At 43.4% G+C, this 18,005-nt stretch overlaps 1 protein-coding gene across 5 annotated transcripts in view; it reads right to left on the bottom strand.

Annotated features, from left to right (window-relative positions):
* The window catches only part of DOCK9 (dedicator of cytokinesis 9), a 239,202-nt gene that overhangs the window by 32,797 nt on the left and 188,400 nt on the right, over nucleotides 1–18,005 (bottom strand). For 3 of the 5 annotated variants that reach the window (XM_008070565.2, XM_008070568.2, XM_021718817.1), the window contains exons 39-44: nucleotides 12,662–12,777; nucleotides 7,136–7,273; nucleotides 6,837–7,019; nucleotides 4,838–4,951; nucleotides 4,497–4,712; nucleotides 2,514–2,571 (exon numbers count right to left, since the gene is read on the bottom strand). In XM_008070565.2, the coding sequence (XP_008068756.1) occupies nucleotides 2,514–2,571; nucleotides 4,497–4,712; nucleotides 4,838–4,951; nucleotides 6,837–7,019; nucleotides 7,136–7,273; nucleotides 12,662–12,777 (825 nt within the window). Of the gene's footprint in view, nucleotides 1–1,557; nucleotides 1,627–2,513; nucleotides 2,572–4,496; nucleotides 4,713–4,837; nucleotides 4,952–6,836; nucleotides 7,020–7,135; nucleotides 7,274–12,661; nucleotides 12,778–18,005 lie in introns of all 5 variants that reach the window. The other 2 variants (XM_021718816.1, XM_021718818.1) reach the window with 1 other exon arrangement.

Below are 18,005 nucleotides of genomic sequence, written 5' to 3'. Positions count from 1 at the left end.
TTTTCTTCATTCCTTTCCCCGTGCTTCAAGACCAGCTTCTCTAAGAACGCTTACCTCCCTTTCTTTTTCTCATCTCCTTTTACTTTTTTACCCACCTTTATTAAAATGTATGCAATCTTTAAATCAACTGTAAAAATCAACTGAGAAATATGTGGTCGAATCAAATTAATGGTAAGTTAGCAAGTAAGTGAAAATGTGATTTGGTAAGATGACTTGTGCTAAGATGCCAAGAAAAACAGAGAAGCCAAAGCCAATAAGAGAGAAATGTATGACTCCAACATCACTCTGTCTCCTTCAAGCTGCCCTCTCAGTCACTCTGGCCAGGGATGATACATAGCTCAGATGAGAACTTTCCTTCTCCCTCGAGGCAGTCTACAAAACCCAGATATAACTCAACAGCCACAGCTGCGAGTAGAGAGGCTGCTTGAGCTGGTTCCCACACTAGCTTTCTCTGCTGGATCAGCAGAGAGCAGGGAGACTTCAGGGCCCCCGGCACTCTGTTTCTCTCAGAGGAAATGGGGTAAGCTGGAGGCAGGATTGGTGTCTGGGATAAGGATAAATTCTTGAAGCAAAGACAGACTGTTGGGGGCCTTCCCTCCCCTTGGAGTCACTGGGAAACAGCTGTAAGTCAGCTGGACAATGTCAGCTGTGCAAAACACTCAAGTGAAAAAGGGCCTGAAATGTTTTGCTACTCGATTTTGAGAGGTCTGTTCACAAGCAAATGAAACAGAAACCTAAACTCGAATGGAGACTTCCCATATTTAGGGGAAAAGGGGAACATACAGCATTTTGAGACCAAGCCTTGAAAAAGTAGATCCCAAAGTCAGAGATTTTTCTGCTGCATGTGAGCCCAGGTTTCCATGCCATCCATGGGTTGTCTGGGATCTTTGCCACCATCCCTTTTATTTTGCAATATGGAAATAAGAGTCTCCAATGAAAGCACTGATTGGGGGATACATAAATGTACAAAACTTAAAACTCCAAAAACCAGGTTGGGTGTGGTGGCTCATGCCTGTAATCCCAGCACTTTGGGAGGCTAAGGTGAAAGGACCTCTTGAGGCCAAGAGTTCAAGACCAGCCTGGACAACTTAGCGAGACCTCGTCTCTGCAAAAAAATAAAAAAAATCAGCTGAACATTGTGGCGCATGCCTGTAGTCCCAGCCACTTGGGAGGCTGAGGAAGAAGGATCACCTGAGCCCAGGAGGTCAAGGCTACAGTGAGTCATGATCTTGCCACTGCACCCCAGCCTGGGCAAGAGAGTGAGACTCTGACTCAAAAACACCATCACCACCACCACCACCAAAACTATAAAACCCAACCATCCACACTTTAGGCTACAGAATACATTTAACCCTATAACTCAGCTCCAAAGAAAAAACAAAAATGTGCTCTCCTTTCAAGCCCACAGGAACAGACGACCGCCAGCCAACCAGAGAGCCGAGAAGAAAATGAGGAGGAGAAGGAATGTAAAGTGAAAGGGCAAACCCCCGCACCACGGAATGGCATGTGATCGGGGCAGGTGGGAGCCCCCGGGGCTGGGCCCACCTTCAGGCTCACCTCCCCGGCTCCTTCTCTGGCAGGTGCTATGGCTGAAGGGGAGGAGGGGCGGCTCCCGCCGGACCGCTTCTAAACATGAGGAAATGTGTCACCTGATGAAAGGTCTCCACGGGAAACAGGACCCATATGATGTGAACACCAAGCCTTTCTTTACTTTCTCTCTTTTGGGCTCTGATATTCTGTTTTAAATAGTCAACGGTACCAGAAATCCACATTTTGTGGCCTCAGCATCTGTGGTTTTATACTCTCTCTCATTTGTAAACAAACTCCTCCCCCGTGCAGAGCTGGTGCTGCTGTCCATGTGCAGGCTGCCAGCTCTGCTAAAAACTCCCGTATTCCAAAGAACAGATTCCACCATCTGGGCTGTGCTGCTTTTGAGGTGGGAATGAGCACTTGGCGTTTAAACAAAAGGAACCTGTGAAGGATCTGTGGCCTGCTCGTCCGGGAACACCACGCAAGGCAGAAATGAAGCACCCCTGTGTGCCCTCTTTGTTCACAGGAGGCATGGTTTCCAGCAGCGAGGCTGCCTTCTCACACAACAAAGATGACTGGGCTGCGATCCAGAAAATGCTGCCTGCTAACTTTCATGGGTTGTCCATTACAACTTTTTGATTGATAAATCACTCCAGTGGGAACTGCCTCAAGGAAAAATCATATCTTCCCAGCTCTAGATTAGCTGGTTGGGGACACCCAGATGCAAAGCTCATTAGCTGGATTTCACAGAATGGAGCCACCCAGAGAGATTATGTGACAACATGCCATCTACTTTTCTTTCTAATACTGATATTTCTGCTCTGCCTGCCAAATCAACAAATGCCAGGTTAGGGATAAAACGATAAACTGACTTCACATTCACCCCAGTTTCCCACCTTCAAATCCTTCTAACGGACTCTCACTTGTTTGTTGCTTGGTTCGGTTTCACAACCACTTCACAAAACACCGGCATGATTCCTTACCTTTCCGTGTGAGATATTCCGCCACCAGGGCTGTGACATGGACATAGCACATTGCTGCCTATAATGCAAGACACACGCTTCAGAATCGTCATTTACAATAGCATGTCATAATGCTAACAGACAGAAAGCTAATGGACGTATATACTTATATAGATCTCAAGGCACCAAGTAGTATTTCTAACAGCTGATCTCTTTTGAAAAAAGTGGAACTACTTGCATAAACTTTGAAATTAACCAGGCATTGACACCAATGGCAATAAATTTGCTAAGGCTTATTTCTATTTGGAATGATTAAATTTTAATGTAAAAGATAAAGCAGTAATTAAAAAAAACCTAAACCTCATCTTTCTGCATCATTTCTCTTAAAGCAAAAAGACCATTTGAAGAAAAGGTGTGTTTCCTCCTAGATTCTGAAGAATGGCTCAATTTCAGATGTTAATATATTTTTCCCTCAACTTAAAAAAAGAATAAGCTGTAATTTTTCCAAACATAAAACTACATGAAAATTCTAATTCAGCCTTAAATGGGTAACATTAGAATGAGAGAAAAAACAAAAAGTAAACTATTTTCACCAGGTTGCCATGGAGAAAATCAAAGGTAGCTGTGGGAAGCGAACCTATTACAATGTTCTAAGGCATGAGGCCCTGTTTTTGTCAGTGGGGCAGCTGCCATCACGAGGTGCTCTTGTCCAGGGCCTCACTACTAACTAGCTAACTCATACCCACAGGGGGTGCTTGATATGCACATGTGTAAATGTATGCTGGCAGCGCGGCACGCACTCTGATGTGTGCAGCAAAAGTCTGTTGGAAAGTTAGTTATGACACTGGCTAGTCCTTAGAGGCAGCGAGTTCACGCCTTCCATTGTGTGTCCTTTCCCACAATGCATAGCAGGATTATATGCACAAAACAGGCAGGATTATATGCACAAAACAGGCAGGCAAATATGTGATGATTTATTGAGCAAGTACCCAACAGCAGACATGGCTGGGGCAATCCCCAAAGTCATGTCTTTCTTGGGACCTTAGAATGTGATGTTATTTGGAAATAGGGCTGTTGTAGATATAATCCGTTAAAATGAGGTCATACTGGTAATGTAAATTACCATACTGGTAAATTCAATATGACTGGTGTCGGAAGAAGAAAAGAGACATAGGGACACAGACACATGAGGGAAGGAGGAAACCATGTGACCATGAAGGCAGAGATTAGAGCGATGTGTCTGAAGCCAAGGAACACTGTTCAGTCTTAGAACTTAATTTTACTAATGTAAACAGCTACGGAAGTGCCAAAGTCAAAGCATGCTTACTGTGGTAATATTACTGATCACACCTAAACGTCTCAGGCACAAACCAACACAAAACTTGTCTTATAGCCTGTTTTCTTTAATTCTCCATTTTACAGATTATGTCATGAATGCAGAGAGGGGTTAAAAAACTGGCTCAATGTCACAGAGTTAGTACATATTAGACTTTAGATTCAAAATCTGTCTCTGGAGCCCATCCACCTAACTCCCAGCCGCAATCAACATATTGAAACATGTCCCTCCACAGAATGGAATGCTTGAGTATCTATTATAGCCATAACAAGAGTGGACTATCTCAAAAAGGTGCCCATCAGTACCGTAATAACAAGAATAATTAATTGTGTCAGAACATAGCTGAGTTTTAGAACTACAGAGGCATTTTGATGCAAAAGCTGAGGTGTATTTTAATTAGCAGGCAACTATACGAACATGTATATTTTTAAGAGCTTTCAAACAATGCTCTTTTGTGACAAAAATAACCCCTCACAATCTGTTTTTAATTACTAAAATGCTCAAATAACAATGAAATCACTCTGAGCCCAATACTGTTTAAGGTACTGCATATTTTTAAATGGCCTCTTTTGAATAATGGGACAATTTTTCTCAAAACTGCCTTCTTTTAGTAAATGGGGCATCACTGGTTTTCTCAAAAACCCAGGTCAAGTGGCTGGCAGGGCTACCTCCGAGAGATCCCCATTTTTCACATGGATCCGGGCCATGCTGTCAAGCCACGTCTTCCTGAGCTCGGGAGTGCTGGCGTAGGACTTGGCCAGGCTGTACTGGAGGTCCACCAGCATCTCCGGGTCATTCTCGTGCTCCTTCATCTGGGCGGTGGCCATCAGAACCGTGCGAATCCTTTTGGTCAAGTCCTTCACATCGGAGGAGAAGCTGGTATGCTAAAACAAGGGCAGAACAGAGAAAGAATGACAGGACACGTGGCTTCATCTGCTTTCTGCCTGTCCATGTGCACCTCGGATGACAAGGTAGAGCCTTGGGCTGAAGACTGGGCCGGGCCACCCACCTTGATGAGCCGGTCACTGTTGGCACAGTTGTTGATGATGGACAGGGACTGTTGGAATCTGGTTCCCCCGATGCCAACGACGTCCGCTATCAGCTGGCTGACAGAAATGATGACCTTAGGGACACAAACATGGGAGCGAATCAATTCACCTCCAAATGACCGCCGGGCTGGGCTTCCATGCCCAGTTGGGATGTGCTTGAGGACAGGGCGAAGGTGGGATGCGTGGAGCAAGGATTGTTGCGATGAAGAAGTGAAGGCTGAGGCGTTTATTTTTCCTTTTCAAGAATAATTTCAGAAAGTGATTTTGCTATCCTTAAGTATTTCGTTTGCAAAGCAAAAATGCTAACCAAGAGAGTACACGAGAATGAGGATGAGATAAGCCCATATCACTTGGATAGTTACTTACCTAGTGCCTTCTCTAGTAAAAAGGGAGACATTTGAACTTTTGCGTACCTGAGCTTATGTGTATTAAGTATGCAATAGGTAGGCTGCCCTTGGTACTTTTTAACAGAGCGTGTACATGTTAACTCTGCCATGGGGTATGCTGTCTTTTTTGGGAGGGGTCTGTGAATAGACCCCTTACCCAGCAGCTTGAGCTAAAACATGGAGGCCATCCTTATTTCCCCTCTTCCCTTCACCACACCCAGGTACAATCAGTCATCAAGTGCTGTCAACTCCGTCTCCTCTTCCTCCCACCCTCCTCATTCCTGGTCCAGGACACCTTCCTCTTGGATCTAGATTTGTTGAGTCTCCCTAGCTGAGGGCTACTCTCCTGGCCAATTCTCAACACTGGCATCCAGGAGATCCCTCCACATACACTGGAGATGCAACCATGTGTCATCCTCAACTTGTTCTCACCCATGTTCTAAACCACATAGTAGGAACTTCTCCAGTTCCCCAGATGGGCCCTTCCCATCCGTGGCCTGGAACATGCTCACCCTCTTCACCCTAATTTACCCTTCATGTCCTCTGGGAAGCCTCCCCTGGTCCCCAGGGCCCCAGACAGGTTGAACTAAAATTCCTCTATGATAGCACTGGTCACAATGCACTGTAAGAGTCTCAGGGTTTGTCTGTGATCCATTAGGATTGTATGTTCCATGAGGGCTGGGAGAAGATTCTGTTTTGTTTGTGGTTATATCTATAAATCCTAACATACAGTATGCACACAGTAAATATTGTTTTAAAAAATGGATAAGGATGGGTATGGTGGCTCACACCTGTAATCCCAGTACTTTGGGAGGCCAAGATAGGAGAATTGCTTGATCCCAGGAGTTTGAGACCAGCCTGGGCAATGTAGTGAGACCTTGTCTTTACAAAAAATACAAAAAATTAGTCAGACATGGTGGCATACACCTGTAGTCCCAGTTCCTTGGAGGGCTGAGGTGGAAGGATCAGCTGAGCCTAGAAGGTTAAGTTTGTGGTGGGCCATGATTGTGCCACTGCACTCCAGCTTGGATGACAGAGTGAGATTCCAACTCAAAAAATAAATGAATAAATAAAATCAAAATTAAAAATGGATAAATGCAGAGATGGAGAAGTGACTCCTATCATGTGTTTGTAGAAAAAGAGAGTCTACAAAAATATATAGCACTCAGAACCTTGCCTGGTTCTCAGAGCAGAGAATTTAGGATGTTTTAACTCTGGAGAGATAGCAAATATGTCAATCGATGGACAGAAAAGAATGGCGTTAGTTGGACTTTTTGTTTCTTGCCTAAGATGCTTATTATGAAGCAGCCTCACACAGGCTCTAATGTTTCTTGATTCAATGGAATTTCAGTCAATATTGAGTCAATATTTAAGTGCCACTCTACCAATAGAAACACATCTTGGGCCCAGATCTTATGGCATAGAACAAGTAAGACTCCCCAGTTTTCCATCTCGGGGCCAGATCTCATGGTACTTCTGATGAGGTAAACTGATAAATGTGTTACTCAAAGTTTCCCTACTAAAACAGGATGCCACCGAGTCAGCTTGGACTGGAGAACTGACCCATACGCACTTGCAGATGTGTCCGGACGAAGGACTTCTTCCCAGTATAGTCGAAGTTGTTCCTCATCAGGAAGTAGAGCAGCTGGGAGGCCTCAGTCCTGATGGAGCTGAGCTTGGAATTACAGCACTTGAGAATCTCGTAGCACAGAGCCGCACACATGTCAGCTCTCCCTTCGTAGAAGGTGGAGGGAAACTAGATGGGAGGAGAGGGAACAGATAAACCATAGAGAGGTCAGAGTTTGGTAACAGGCCCCTCAGTTCCAGGTAGAAGGAGGAAAACGTGTGACCGTCACCGATGAAGCAACTCACCTTATAAATCAAGGACCTTAAGGCAGTGAAGACATTTTTTAAAGCCGTTTCAGATTGATGTTTTTGAAGGAAACACAGGTAGACATCAAAAACCTTTTTCATGAGAGGATTATGTCCATGGTCAGCCAAGAGCTGGTTCTTAAAACACACATTGATGGCTTTGTTAGTAAGATACACTGGACACATCTAGTGGGTTTTACACAACTTTTAGGCTCAAAGATTACATTGCCCAAGTGGTAAGATAACTTCTCATTTAAAAAAACCTCTGCTATGAGTCTGCTAGGAAAGCACAACATTCTCTTGTAGAACAAATCTATCAACAAATTTAAGCTTTGGGAAGAAACCTCCCAGCAAGCGAGTATAGTCTAAAGAAACACTTGCTAAGTTCTGATTGGGCTTCCATTTATTTACTCATTTTTACAGTACAGCAGCAACTGAGAGAGAGATGACATTTGTGACATCTTAATTCCAACACAGAAATGTCATTACAAGTGTTAGTTAGTTATGGGTGGGCAAAAATACTGAAGGGATATAAAACAGTGACTCTAAAAGTGGGGGCTCCCCTCAGGCTTCTCAGGCACTCCGTTATGCTATGAATAATCCGACAGTTCATAAGGTGGAAAACATTCAGGCTTCAGCTGGTGACACTTATCATGTGCACACATTTACACAGGTCATCTGACTTTTGGCTTTCTCACGGGTAAAACGATGATCCTACAGCCCGCCCTAAGTAGCTCCTGTGAAGACCTGAGGTCAAGTGTAGAAAGTGCATGGTGTGCATTTTGGTCTAGCTCAGTCAGCAGTGGCTGGCAGGATGTTGACATCTCATAGATATTACTTATCAAACAAAACAAGAAGACCACAATCAATTGCTTCTAACTATTCTTCAAGATTCCAGGAGAAAACCCACGCTCCTTAAACACTTTGGAAGCCGAGCTGGCTAAAACTGCCATCAACTGCAGAACACGCAGAGTAGCTAGAAGTACAGCCTGGGAAGAAGCCAGCACGAGCTTCGTGTCTAAACGTGCATGGCCTAAACATGCAACGCCTTCATATATGGACAAGTGTGCCCGAACAGAGGTGTCTGGAAAGGATACACGTGTGTAGGCCAAAATGAGTGTCACTGAAAAAAGTCACAGGGCCAGTATGTTCAACCAATCTTACAATTTGGCCAAATGAACTGGGATAACCTATGTCCAAATAATTATGCTATACTGCAAATTATGTCTGGAGTCATAGTTTCAGAGCAAGATTGACCTCATCTAATTGTTGGAGGGAAACTTTTACTCAAGGAATACGCTTTGCTTTTTTAGGACTAGTGAATTGCAGCTGTACCACAGGTGGTAGGCCACCAGGAACTCACAGTGATTTTACAACTAAGAAATACTAAGGTCCCATATTGAATTCCATTGTGTGAAAGAGGAGCAACTTAATAATCAGCCATGAGCAGCTGTACACACACACACACACACACACACACACACACACACACACACACACAGCTATTTCCAGTGCTAGGGGAACTGCATACATGCTTTGTGCTCTGGGACACCATTTCCCCAGGAGCCATCATTTGAAAATCTTGGTTTTCACATGCAATTTACTTTCCTAATTATGGCTGGATTAACGTTTGGGTGAATCTAGAAGTAAGCTTCATTTTCTCAGCAGTCTTTGCTGGAAACACTCAGAAAAGATGGTTCCCATAGAGACTGCAAGAACCCTAGTCCTGCCGAGTTGACCAGTGTCCCAAGTCATACTACTTAAGTTCCTCCTCCTTCCACGCTCTCTGGTCATGGCTTTTGCTTCCCATTTTCAGGAATGAGATCTCTGGGTCTCTGGTCTCAAAATTTACAGGAATAGAGTTAAAACTCATTTCTGTTCTGTATCCCATAACCTATTGTGAACCTCAGGTAAGACCAATAAAATTTATTCTAGAAAGGTGTAAATAATTCCTCATTTAAAGGGGTAAAGGACCTTTCATCCTGCACACACCCCAGTTTACCAGCTGCCTTCCTTTATTTTCCAACCAATTGTCTTCCTTTTTTCTATGTCTGTTGCTTTCTCAGTAATTAGAAATTAACATGCACTAAACATAAACACACCGTTGAACATTTAGAAAGGTCCACAAGGGGAGGGGGACAGGCAAAGGGGGGAAAAAAACACCCTTCACTTCTCCACTCAGAAATAACCCCAGGTAACTATGCAGTGTATCTTACTTCTACCTTCTTATCTCTATGGACTCTTACTGAGGATGGGAAATTTTCATTTAGGAAATTAAATGAGACATTATAATACCATAAAGGCATGACTTATTTGTGGCAATAAAGTGGAGACAAATTCTCCAGGAACTGTCTGTCGTTGGATTCAGGTTTGACTGCTGTTAATAGTCTCTTCCGGCGATTAACCCACGAAATGGGCCTTTCAGGGAACGAATGCTCAATATCAGTCATTTCTAAAGATTCAGGAACACAGAGGAAAAAAAACTTAAATATTGGGTGCCAGATGAGATATCTAGAACAAAGGTGAAGACAGCTAAGTCTTTCTGAGGCAGGTGGCAGTTATCTTGATTTTGACATTGGTTTAAAGATCACTTTAAGACTTCAGTGTGAAGAAGAGCTGTTTCACTGCAGATGCCGGCCAGTCCCTGAGGCGACCTACCCTCGCATGACTTTGCAGAACAGGCTCATGGTTGTGTGAACCAGGCTGCCGGCTGCCTCGAGGGGCCCCACCACCCCTGTGCTCCTCACCCTTGTGGTTCCTGTTGCTCCTTATGAGTACGTTAGTTCTCACCAGCCCTTCAAGTCAAGAAAAGGTACTAAATGGAACTGCGAAGAATATGTTTTCAGATGACATTTGTGAACACATTAAAATATAAACTGAGGCTGGGCGTGGTGACTTACGCATGTAATTCCAGCACTTTGGAAGGTTGAGGTGGGAGATCGCTTGAGGCCAGGAGTTTGAGACCCGTCTGGGCAATACGTAAAGCCTCATCTCTATACATTTTGTTTTTAATATTATAACCTACTTAAAGCCCTGCAATGGTTTGGAATTGTGTTAATAAAAGACATTGTAAAATAATCACAGAAAACCATATTTTTCTGCATGTAACTACTTCAGTTTATCAAACACACCATTTTATGCATTACATGAGGCCACATGTGAAAGTGCTCAGCACTGTATTTGGCACCCAATAAGGGCTTGGGATTTTCCTTTTCTTTTCACTGTATTGGAGACCACTCAAATTCCTCGATATTCCTTTATCTCTGCTTCTTTCTCTCTTTCAACACACACACACACACACACACACACACACACACATCCCTGACCTACTGGAGAACAAGGTCTTTGGACAGGCCAGTTGTGTAGTGATCTTGGGCAAATTTGCTATCCTGTCTCAGTCTTGCTTCCCTTCTCTGAAACTGTGGGATAATTAGATATGCCAGGCAGAGTTGCTGTGAAGATGACTGCCTGAGGCACAGAAGGCATTCGATCCATGGCAGGAAGCTAATAGCAACCACCACCAAAATCTAGGGCTTACATCTTTCAAATAGTTTATCTTATTAAGAAAGTGATTTCTGAATTGTTTATGGCAACTTATTAGATGTGGTCAATTAAATGAGTCCATAATGACAGGGCTATGTCTGTTGAAGACAGTTTTCCTGCACAGGATCATGTCAGTTCACTCAATGTTATAATTTTTCTGATGTGGTCCATCTCATGCCTGAGTCAACTGTTTGCAAAGGCAGATCCAGTGGCTGCAGTGCTAGCAGGCCTCACAAACCTTTGAGTCAGGTGTGCCGTGTGGTCTGAGACCCAGGAAGGCGGCCACAGAGCGCACCCTACACGTGCCTTCTTTCTGCTCTCCGGGAGGGGCACTGAGCTTTAAACATGAAGCATTTTTGCACGCAGGCATGTGAACTTGGACAGAGATCACCTCAGTTCTAAAGCTCAACCTTTCCCGGATGTCTCAAGGATCAGCCGTTATCAGGATCAGAGAGGAGCAAATGCAGATGAAAGCACTTACTGCTAACCCAGAGATCAGTTTCTCTCCTACCATGTTCCCAGTCCCAGACTGGACACCAGGCATTGGAGACCTGGGGAATCTTGACAACACCCTTCTATAGTATTAAGCGATCTAAAGGGGTCTGGACAAGAAGCGCAAGCTGTTCACTATGGGAACAGTCACTGTCCTTGGGGGTACCACCTGGACTGCTCTGCGTTGCAAGTGGCCTTGGCTCGTGCCTGACGTTACTCTAAAGCTCTGGACTTCCCTTGTTCACAGGTGGGCACAGACAGACAGTGGAGGATGTGCTACTCTTCTGAGCTGAAGGATTCACATGAGCGCCAAAACATGTGTGCATGGTCAAACGTTCCCATTCAAAACCTTCACTGCAGACTTACAGAATAAGAATTTTTAACTAAAATATCTAAAAGAAAACAGAGGTTCCTGAGCCTCTCTTATGGCTCCTGTAGAGCACGGAGGTCCTCCAGCTGTGGCGTTCGGGGGCCCAGCTGATTAAGAGGCTGGGTGGGACCTGAGGATTCTCATGTTCAACAATCTCCAAGGGGCTACAGTTGCTGCCGGCCTGGAGACCCACCCTTTGGAAAGCCACTGAGGTAGAGAGGCGCCAGGTAACGAGGTGCTGCTTCCCCCAGACTCATTCCTTTAGGGTATGGTACTTCATCGCTCAACTGGGCTCCTAGTAATGACGTTTTCACGGGGGACGTGTGTGGTGTGGCCACTCAGGGGAATAGAGGTATATTACGATAAAGGGACACGACAGAAGGAAAACTATGGCTTGCCCTAAAGAAGAAATGTGCCTTATGAGTATGGAGATGAGTGAAGCAGAGAATGCCTTTGGCTGTATTTCCCAAGTACCCTTGCAAATAAGTTTCAATAGTCACAGCACATAAACACTAGTTCAATTTCCCCTTTCCATGCTAGAAATGGATGTCACCATTTAGCAAGAATGGAAAGTGTGAGGTCCCTGAAAACAAGAGAGTGGCAGAAGAGATAGTCCACCTACTTGAATATTACTTGCTGCAACTTAAAAACAAGACCAAAAAGCCTTTTCATTTTCTACCTCTGAAATGTTTTTGCCATTTAGTAACATTAAAAAATTTGAAAAGATGAATGTGTTTGTATTTATTGCTCCCATCTCTGTAAAAATCTAATTTAAGTGCTGTAACATTTGGATACGTTTAAAGACATTCAAGGCAGAAAGGCCTGACTCAGTTCCCGTATTTACCACCTTCCAGGTTCTGGCCAAGACTGTGCTGTCTGCAGAGACTGTGTCTCCACCATTTCCAAGCATGCAGCACACGCTGACCAGTTAAGCTTTAGTATACTTCAGGGAATTCAAGTCAGTGACTGTGGAATAATTTCATCAAAAGAATTTAAGGTTTAATGGTCTCCTTAGAGGGACAAAAACAATTGCTAAAATAAAAATACAACACGACATGTTTGTGCAGATTGAGCTTAATAAGCAGAATGCATGCAAAAGCAAACAGCTGTTCAATACAAACCTTAAATGCCAGCGTAAACAGAGAGAGTGTGTCCAGGGCCGTCAGGCAAACCTCAGTGGCAATGTTGGCCTCGAGTAACGACTGGTGCAGAACATCTGCATCCGAGTGGCCATAGCCTGCATGGGTTATAACACATGATTACTGCCCAGTGACTCAGACGGCAAGGTTGGCGGGACAGGAAAGTCACAGTCAACTTTTGATTATTTACAGAAGGCCTGCTTTGGGGACTTGTCTCCCCATTTGCCCCCACTTTTTTTTCTGGGAGGAGGGGATCAATACTGTTTTCATTCAATTACAGCTCTTTTTCAACTCTGAAAGCGCAGTAACAACAACAAACATTTATTGTGCGCTTGCCATGTGCCGAACACGATTCTATGAACTTTACACACATTATCTCATTTAATCCTTCCACAGCCCAGTGAAGTATGTACCTTATTAAACCCTTTTTGCAGATAAGAAAACGGAGGCACAGAAAGGCTAACCAACTTGCCTAAAGTCACACAGGTAGTAAACAGCGGAGTCAGGACTGGCACCAAGACAGGTGTCGATTAGTTTGGCTCCTTGGTCTGAGAGGGAGGCTGATATTTGCATTACTTCTCAGGTAGATGGAGCCAGCAGCACAGCACAGGAGTTAAGAAAGTGAGCCTGAGATGTGGCGCTGGTCACCAAACCCAGCCCTGCCCTTTACTAGCTATGTGACCTTGGGCAAGTTATTTGACCTCTTTATACTTCAGTTTCCTCACCTGTAGAATGGGGATAACAACATTATGTACCTCAAAGTGCTGTAGTGAGGATTAAATTCGTTAATATTTGTGAAGCTCTTAGACTAGTGCCTGGCACACAGTGAGCGGTATAAAACTGCTAAATCAGTAACACCGAGAGCTGTATCGTCAGTTAGAATCATGAACGATAATCAAGAGTTGACTGCACTGCTAACAGTATTCTACTTGCTTTAATATAAAGCACAAAAGCAAATACGTCTGAAAGAAATGTTTAGGAAAAGGAAAGAACTTGAAGAATCTGTCATTTAAATTTAGCTTAATCATATGTAATTTAAATACAAACTAAAATCTTCTATATGTAGCTGCAAAATCAATTTAGCACTGATATAAATGCAGTTTGACATACAATTTGAGATATTAAATTATGAAATGGTATGCATTAGCAGAAATACATGTTGGGATGCAAAGATGTTACAGTATTGATCTAGATTACAAAGACAGATGGCAATATAATAAAACACCCTGTAATGTCTTTCTCCAAGGAGCATATAAATAAATCAACACTTACTGCATAAGTAATTTTCTTAATACTCCAGAGAGGAGGACATTTTGTATATACATCAGGAAAATGAAGTACAGAAAATCTAGGGAATTTTCTTGGGACCAGCAGTGGGGGAAAAAAACAGAATCTATACTCCACATTCCTAATCCAGGCTACTGCATTACAGTACTTATTATGAGGAGAAAAATCAAGTAACTAGCATGACATCATTCTGACATAAATGTTAGAGTTACAGGATGGATTTTAAAATGTGGCAGAAACAGCCACTATTTCTGTGCTTCTACCCAGCTCTGCTCTGCTTTTACAAAGGTGGTGCTGAATCCTGTGCTTGTGGCCTGTCCAACTTCCACTCTGTAGCACAGCCAATGCTGCTCTTCAGCGAGGATCTGTGATACATCGGGCACCGTGCTCCTTCTGTGTCTTTTTACTTTTGCTTTTTGGGTAACTATCTCCCAGAAAAAAGAAAGATGTATGTGCTGCAGTGCTAATATTAATTGCACTGCCCTTATACCGTCAAGTCATGACTTTATTCAGTGAGTATGTTTGGTAAGATACAGAGACAGTGAAAGAGGAAAACAAACAGAGAAGATGGTTATTACAGTGCTCACACACCAAGGAAAGAGGGGAACCCCCCCAAAAAAGAATACAATACCTGTTATCAGACCAACCAAAATTATCACGCAGGTCCAAAGGACCCTTGACTGGGGGCTGCCATTTGCCCCATATGAGTTTTTGTCTGGGTTAAATTTTAACAAGGAGCTTGCCTTGATTATGTTAATTCCCTTCTCTGCACAGAACTGTCCTTGTCTCTTTCTAGACAACCTATTGTGAAGTGTGTCCAGGTGACCATGACAGGTGAGATCCCCTGAAAGCCTGGAACAATGAAAACTTAAGATTTGGCCATATGTTGATTTTAAAACATAGCATCAGTGGATGATGCTAGTTGATCTATTATATCATTATGTACACACATATGGTGACATGGCAATGGGAAAACATCTTTAAGCTCTCGTACCACCCATAAGCCACTGCATCATCTATCTCATCTGTAGAGCAAGAGTCAGATTCGTGTGGAAAAGTCTGTCTTTGCCTGAGTCATACAGGAATCTAAAAGTGGCCCTTTTAGTCCCAATTTTTTACTCTTTGCTTTTCCTTAAATGGCTTCATCTCAAAATTCAGCAGTATTCCTGTGCTAGTGGTGGTGTTGTTTCCAAATCTCTACATGCAAATGGCAGCAGAGACTGGAGACCACATGTCTCAAGGCCTAGAGCCAGTCTGTGTGTGAGGAAGACTTCGATCAACAGCCGCCACGTTGCAGACCAGCACAGGAAGATGAAACTGAGCTACCGAGTCAAAGAAGCAGCAGAGAAATTTCTTAAGTGAAAGGTCGGCAACTTCTTGAAAGCAGATTAAGCAGCTTCCGACCTGCCCAAGCAAGGAGTGTTGTGTGAACTGTGCTGGTTTCCACTAGGGGGTCTGGTGCCTAGAGTGCCACACTGACTCTATCATGGCACAGGGACAGAGGGGCAGGACTCCTCACAGACCCGCCATCTCCAGGGTGCACGCCATGGGCTGCTTTCCGGTGCTTCCGATTCACTGCGCACATTTGTACAATCTTCATTCTGCTGCCACCTTGACAAAAGACTTATTCTGAAACCCTCAAGTCTTTTAACCCTTTGCACTTGGAGACATCTCGCAGATCACCTACCCGTAACTCGACCGCACGTTTTTAAGAAATAGTAAAAAGTGAATCACTTCATATTAAATAGTATAGCGTTAGAACTAGTTATTTCACTGTAATGATGTTTGGATTATAATGGACCTTTGGACACTGAGGAACTTACTGATGACCAAAGAAATTCAACTTATATTTTTCTTACATGTGGTAACGTGTGAAATAGTCACCGGCATGCATTGCAGCTTCATGATACGTGTTTTGCAAAAGTAATTTGTTTGACGTCTTCCACCTGGTGTTTTTCTACTCGAGCAGACAAACGCAGTCGTGTTTTCTTCCTCCCACACTAATAATACCGGGGTGCCAAAAAAATCTATACACATCTTAAGAGATGTTATCTATGTATGACTTTTCAAAGTTGAATTAAATTACGGCAGCAACATGCAGTATAACATTCGCTCAAAACATGGTGTTAATCAAATGCATGCTAGCGTCACCGTGCAATAGGCAGGACAGCCAAAGAAAACAGCAGAAGCACAGCTGTTGTTTGAGGTGCCCGAGAGCATTTTGAAGCAGTATTTGAAATGCAAGAATGGTGTGGAAGTACAATAGCGATGGAGGTGTGAGTATGTAACAGAACCTCCAACACGCCTAACAGCCTCATGCATTTGTGAGGAGTCTGAGACGCATGGTCTTGTGTGTGAAACGCACAAGGGAAGATCCGGGAGGCCTCGCACAACAAATCCTGCTTCTTTTGCTCTGGTGGCGCAATAGTTTCCATGCTTGTCACAGAAGTCCGCCAAACAATGTGCACCTCTTGTAACTGCAGAAGTCAAATGTGTCCTGTATTCATCTTTTGTTATCAGTATATATTAAGGATTACAATTTTAATACAGTTTTTTCTTTCTTAAAACGTGTGTACTTTTTTTGGCACCCTCTGGATGCAAGTTATGGTCCAGTCTGTGCACCACTGTGAAAACACTTCATACATTCTCTTTCTACGTAACACCAGTTGATTTTTTTACTTATATCTTAGTAAATATCCCATATCTTTACTTGTTTTTCATGAAATTTGAATGGCAAACTTCAAGGAAACATACATTTTTGAAAAATCTGTGCTGGTATAAGTTTGTCCTGTATAACCACCAGCAATTTCTTTTATATCCCTTGAGAAGGGATTTGTGAGTGGTTTGATAAGGGTTAAACACTCAAGGGCTAAGGAGGAGATTGCTCCTTATGTCACTAGCTGTTTACATTTAATTAACCGTACACTGTTGGATAAACTGTTACATGAGCAGCGCAACTGAAAAATGCTGACTACATCTGCAAAGTCTTCCTCCCTCCTACCGCCATGACATCAGCGGTGATGTGGTGGGCAGGACAGAAGCCCGATCCACGGCCACATGCCTCTTCTGAATGTTAGAGGATGCTCGGGACACAAAAACAGGTCAGATACATATTCCCACAGGAGGTGCTGCCATTTTGATAGCCACCTTCACCCTTATAAAACCGAAATCCTTGTTTTTATTTTTTTTTTGAGATGGCGTCGCACTCTGTCGCCCAGACTGGAGGGTAGTGGCCGTTCCCGGCCACCACAGCCTCGACCTGCTGGGCTCCGGCGATCCTTCCGCCTCAGCCTTCCGAGTAGCTGGAATTACAGGTGCATGCTACCACACCCGGCTGATTTTTTGATTTGTTGTAGAGATGAGGTCTTGCTGCCCAGGTGGGTCTCGAACCTGCGGGCTCAGGCAATCCACTCACTTCAGCCTCCTGAAGGCGCTGGATTACAGGCTGAGCCACCGAGCCTGGCTAATATATACTAAATTTTAAAAAATTTCTGTAGTGTCTACATTTTTTGTGTAAATTCAAGGTATTCAAGCACGTTTTTGGTACATGTATACATTGCTTTGTAGTGAAGTTCAGGGTTGAAGTAAACCATCATCTGAAAAATGTCCATTGTACCCATTAAATAATTCCTCATCCATCATCACTCTGTCTCTCTGTCTCTCTCTCTCTCTCTCTGTCTCTCTCTCTCTCTCTCTGTCTCTCTCTCTCTCTCTCTGTCTCTCTCTCTCTCTCTGTCACTTTAGTGCTTTCAAGGTCTGCATTTCACTCTTTATGTCCATTTGTACCCATTATTTATCTTCCACTTATATATGAGAACATGTGGTATATGATTTTCTGTTTCTTATTTATTTCACTTATGTTAATAGCCTCCAATTCTATTCCTGTTGCTGCAAAGGTCATGATTTGCTTTTTTGGGTTGTGGAGTATTTCCTAAGGTATGTGTCTGTTTGTGTGTGTTATTGTTTATGTGTGTGTTATGTGCAAATATGGTATGTGCCATATGGTATATGTGCAAATATATATATGCATAATACATTT

This window comes from Carlito syrichta, unplaced genomic scaffold (genome assembly GCF_000164805.1).
Source record: "Carlito syrichta isolate Samal-C Ts95f unplaced genomic scaffold, Tarsius_syrichta-2.0.1 Scaffold313642, whole genome shotgun sequence".
Taxonomy (NCBI): domain Eukaryota; kingdom Metazoa; phylum Chordata; class Mammalia; order Primates; family Tarsiidae; genus Carlito; species Carlito syrichta.
This window is presented reverse-complemented; position numbering and strand designations above follow the sequence as displayed.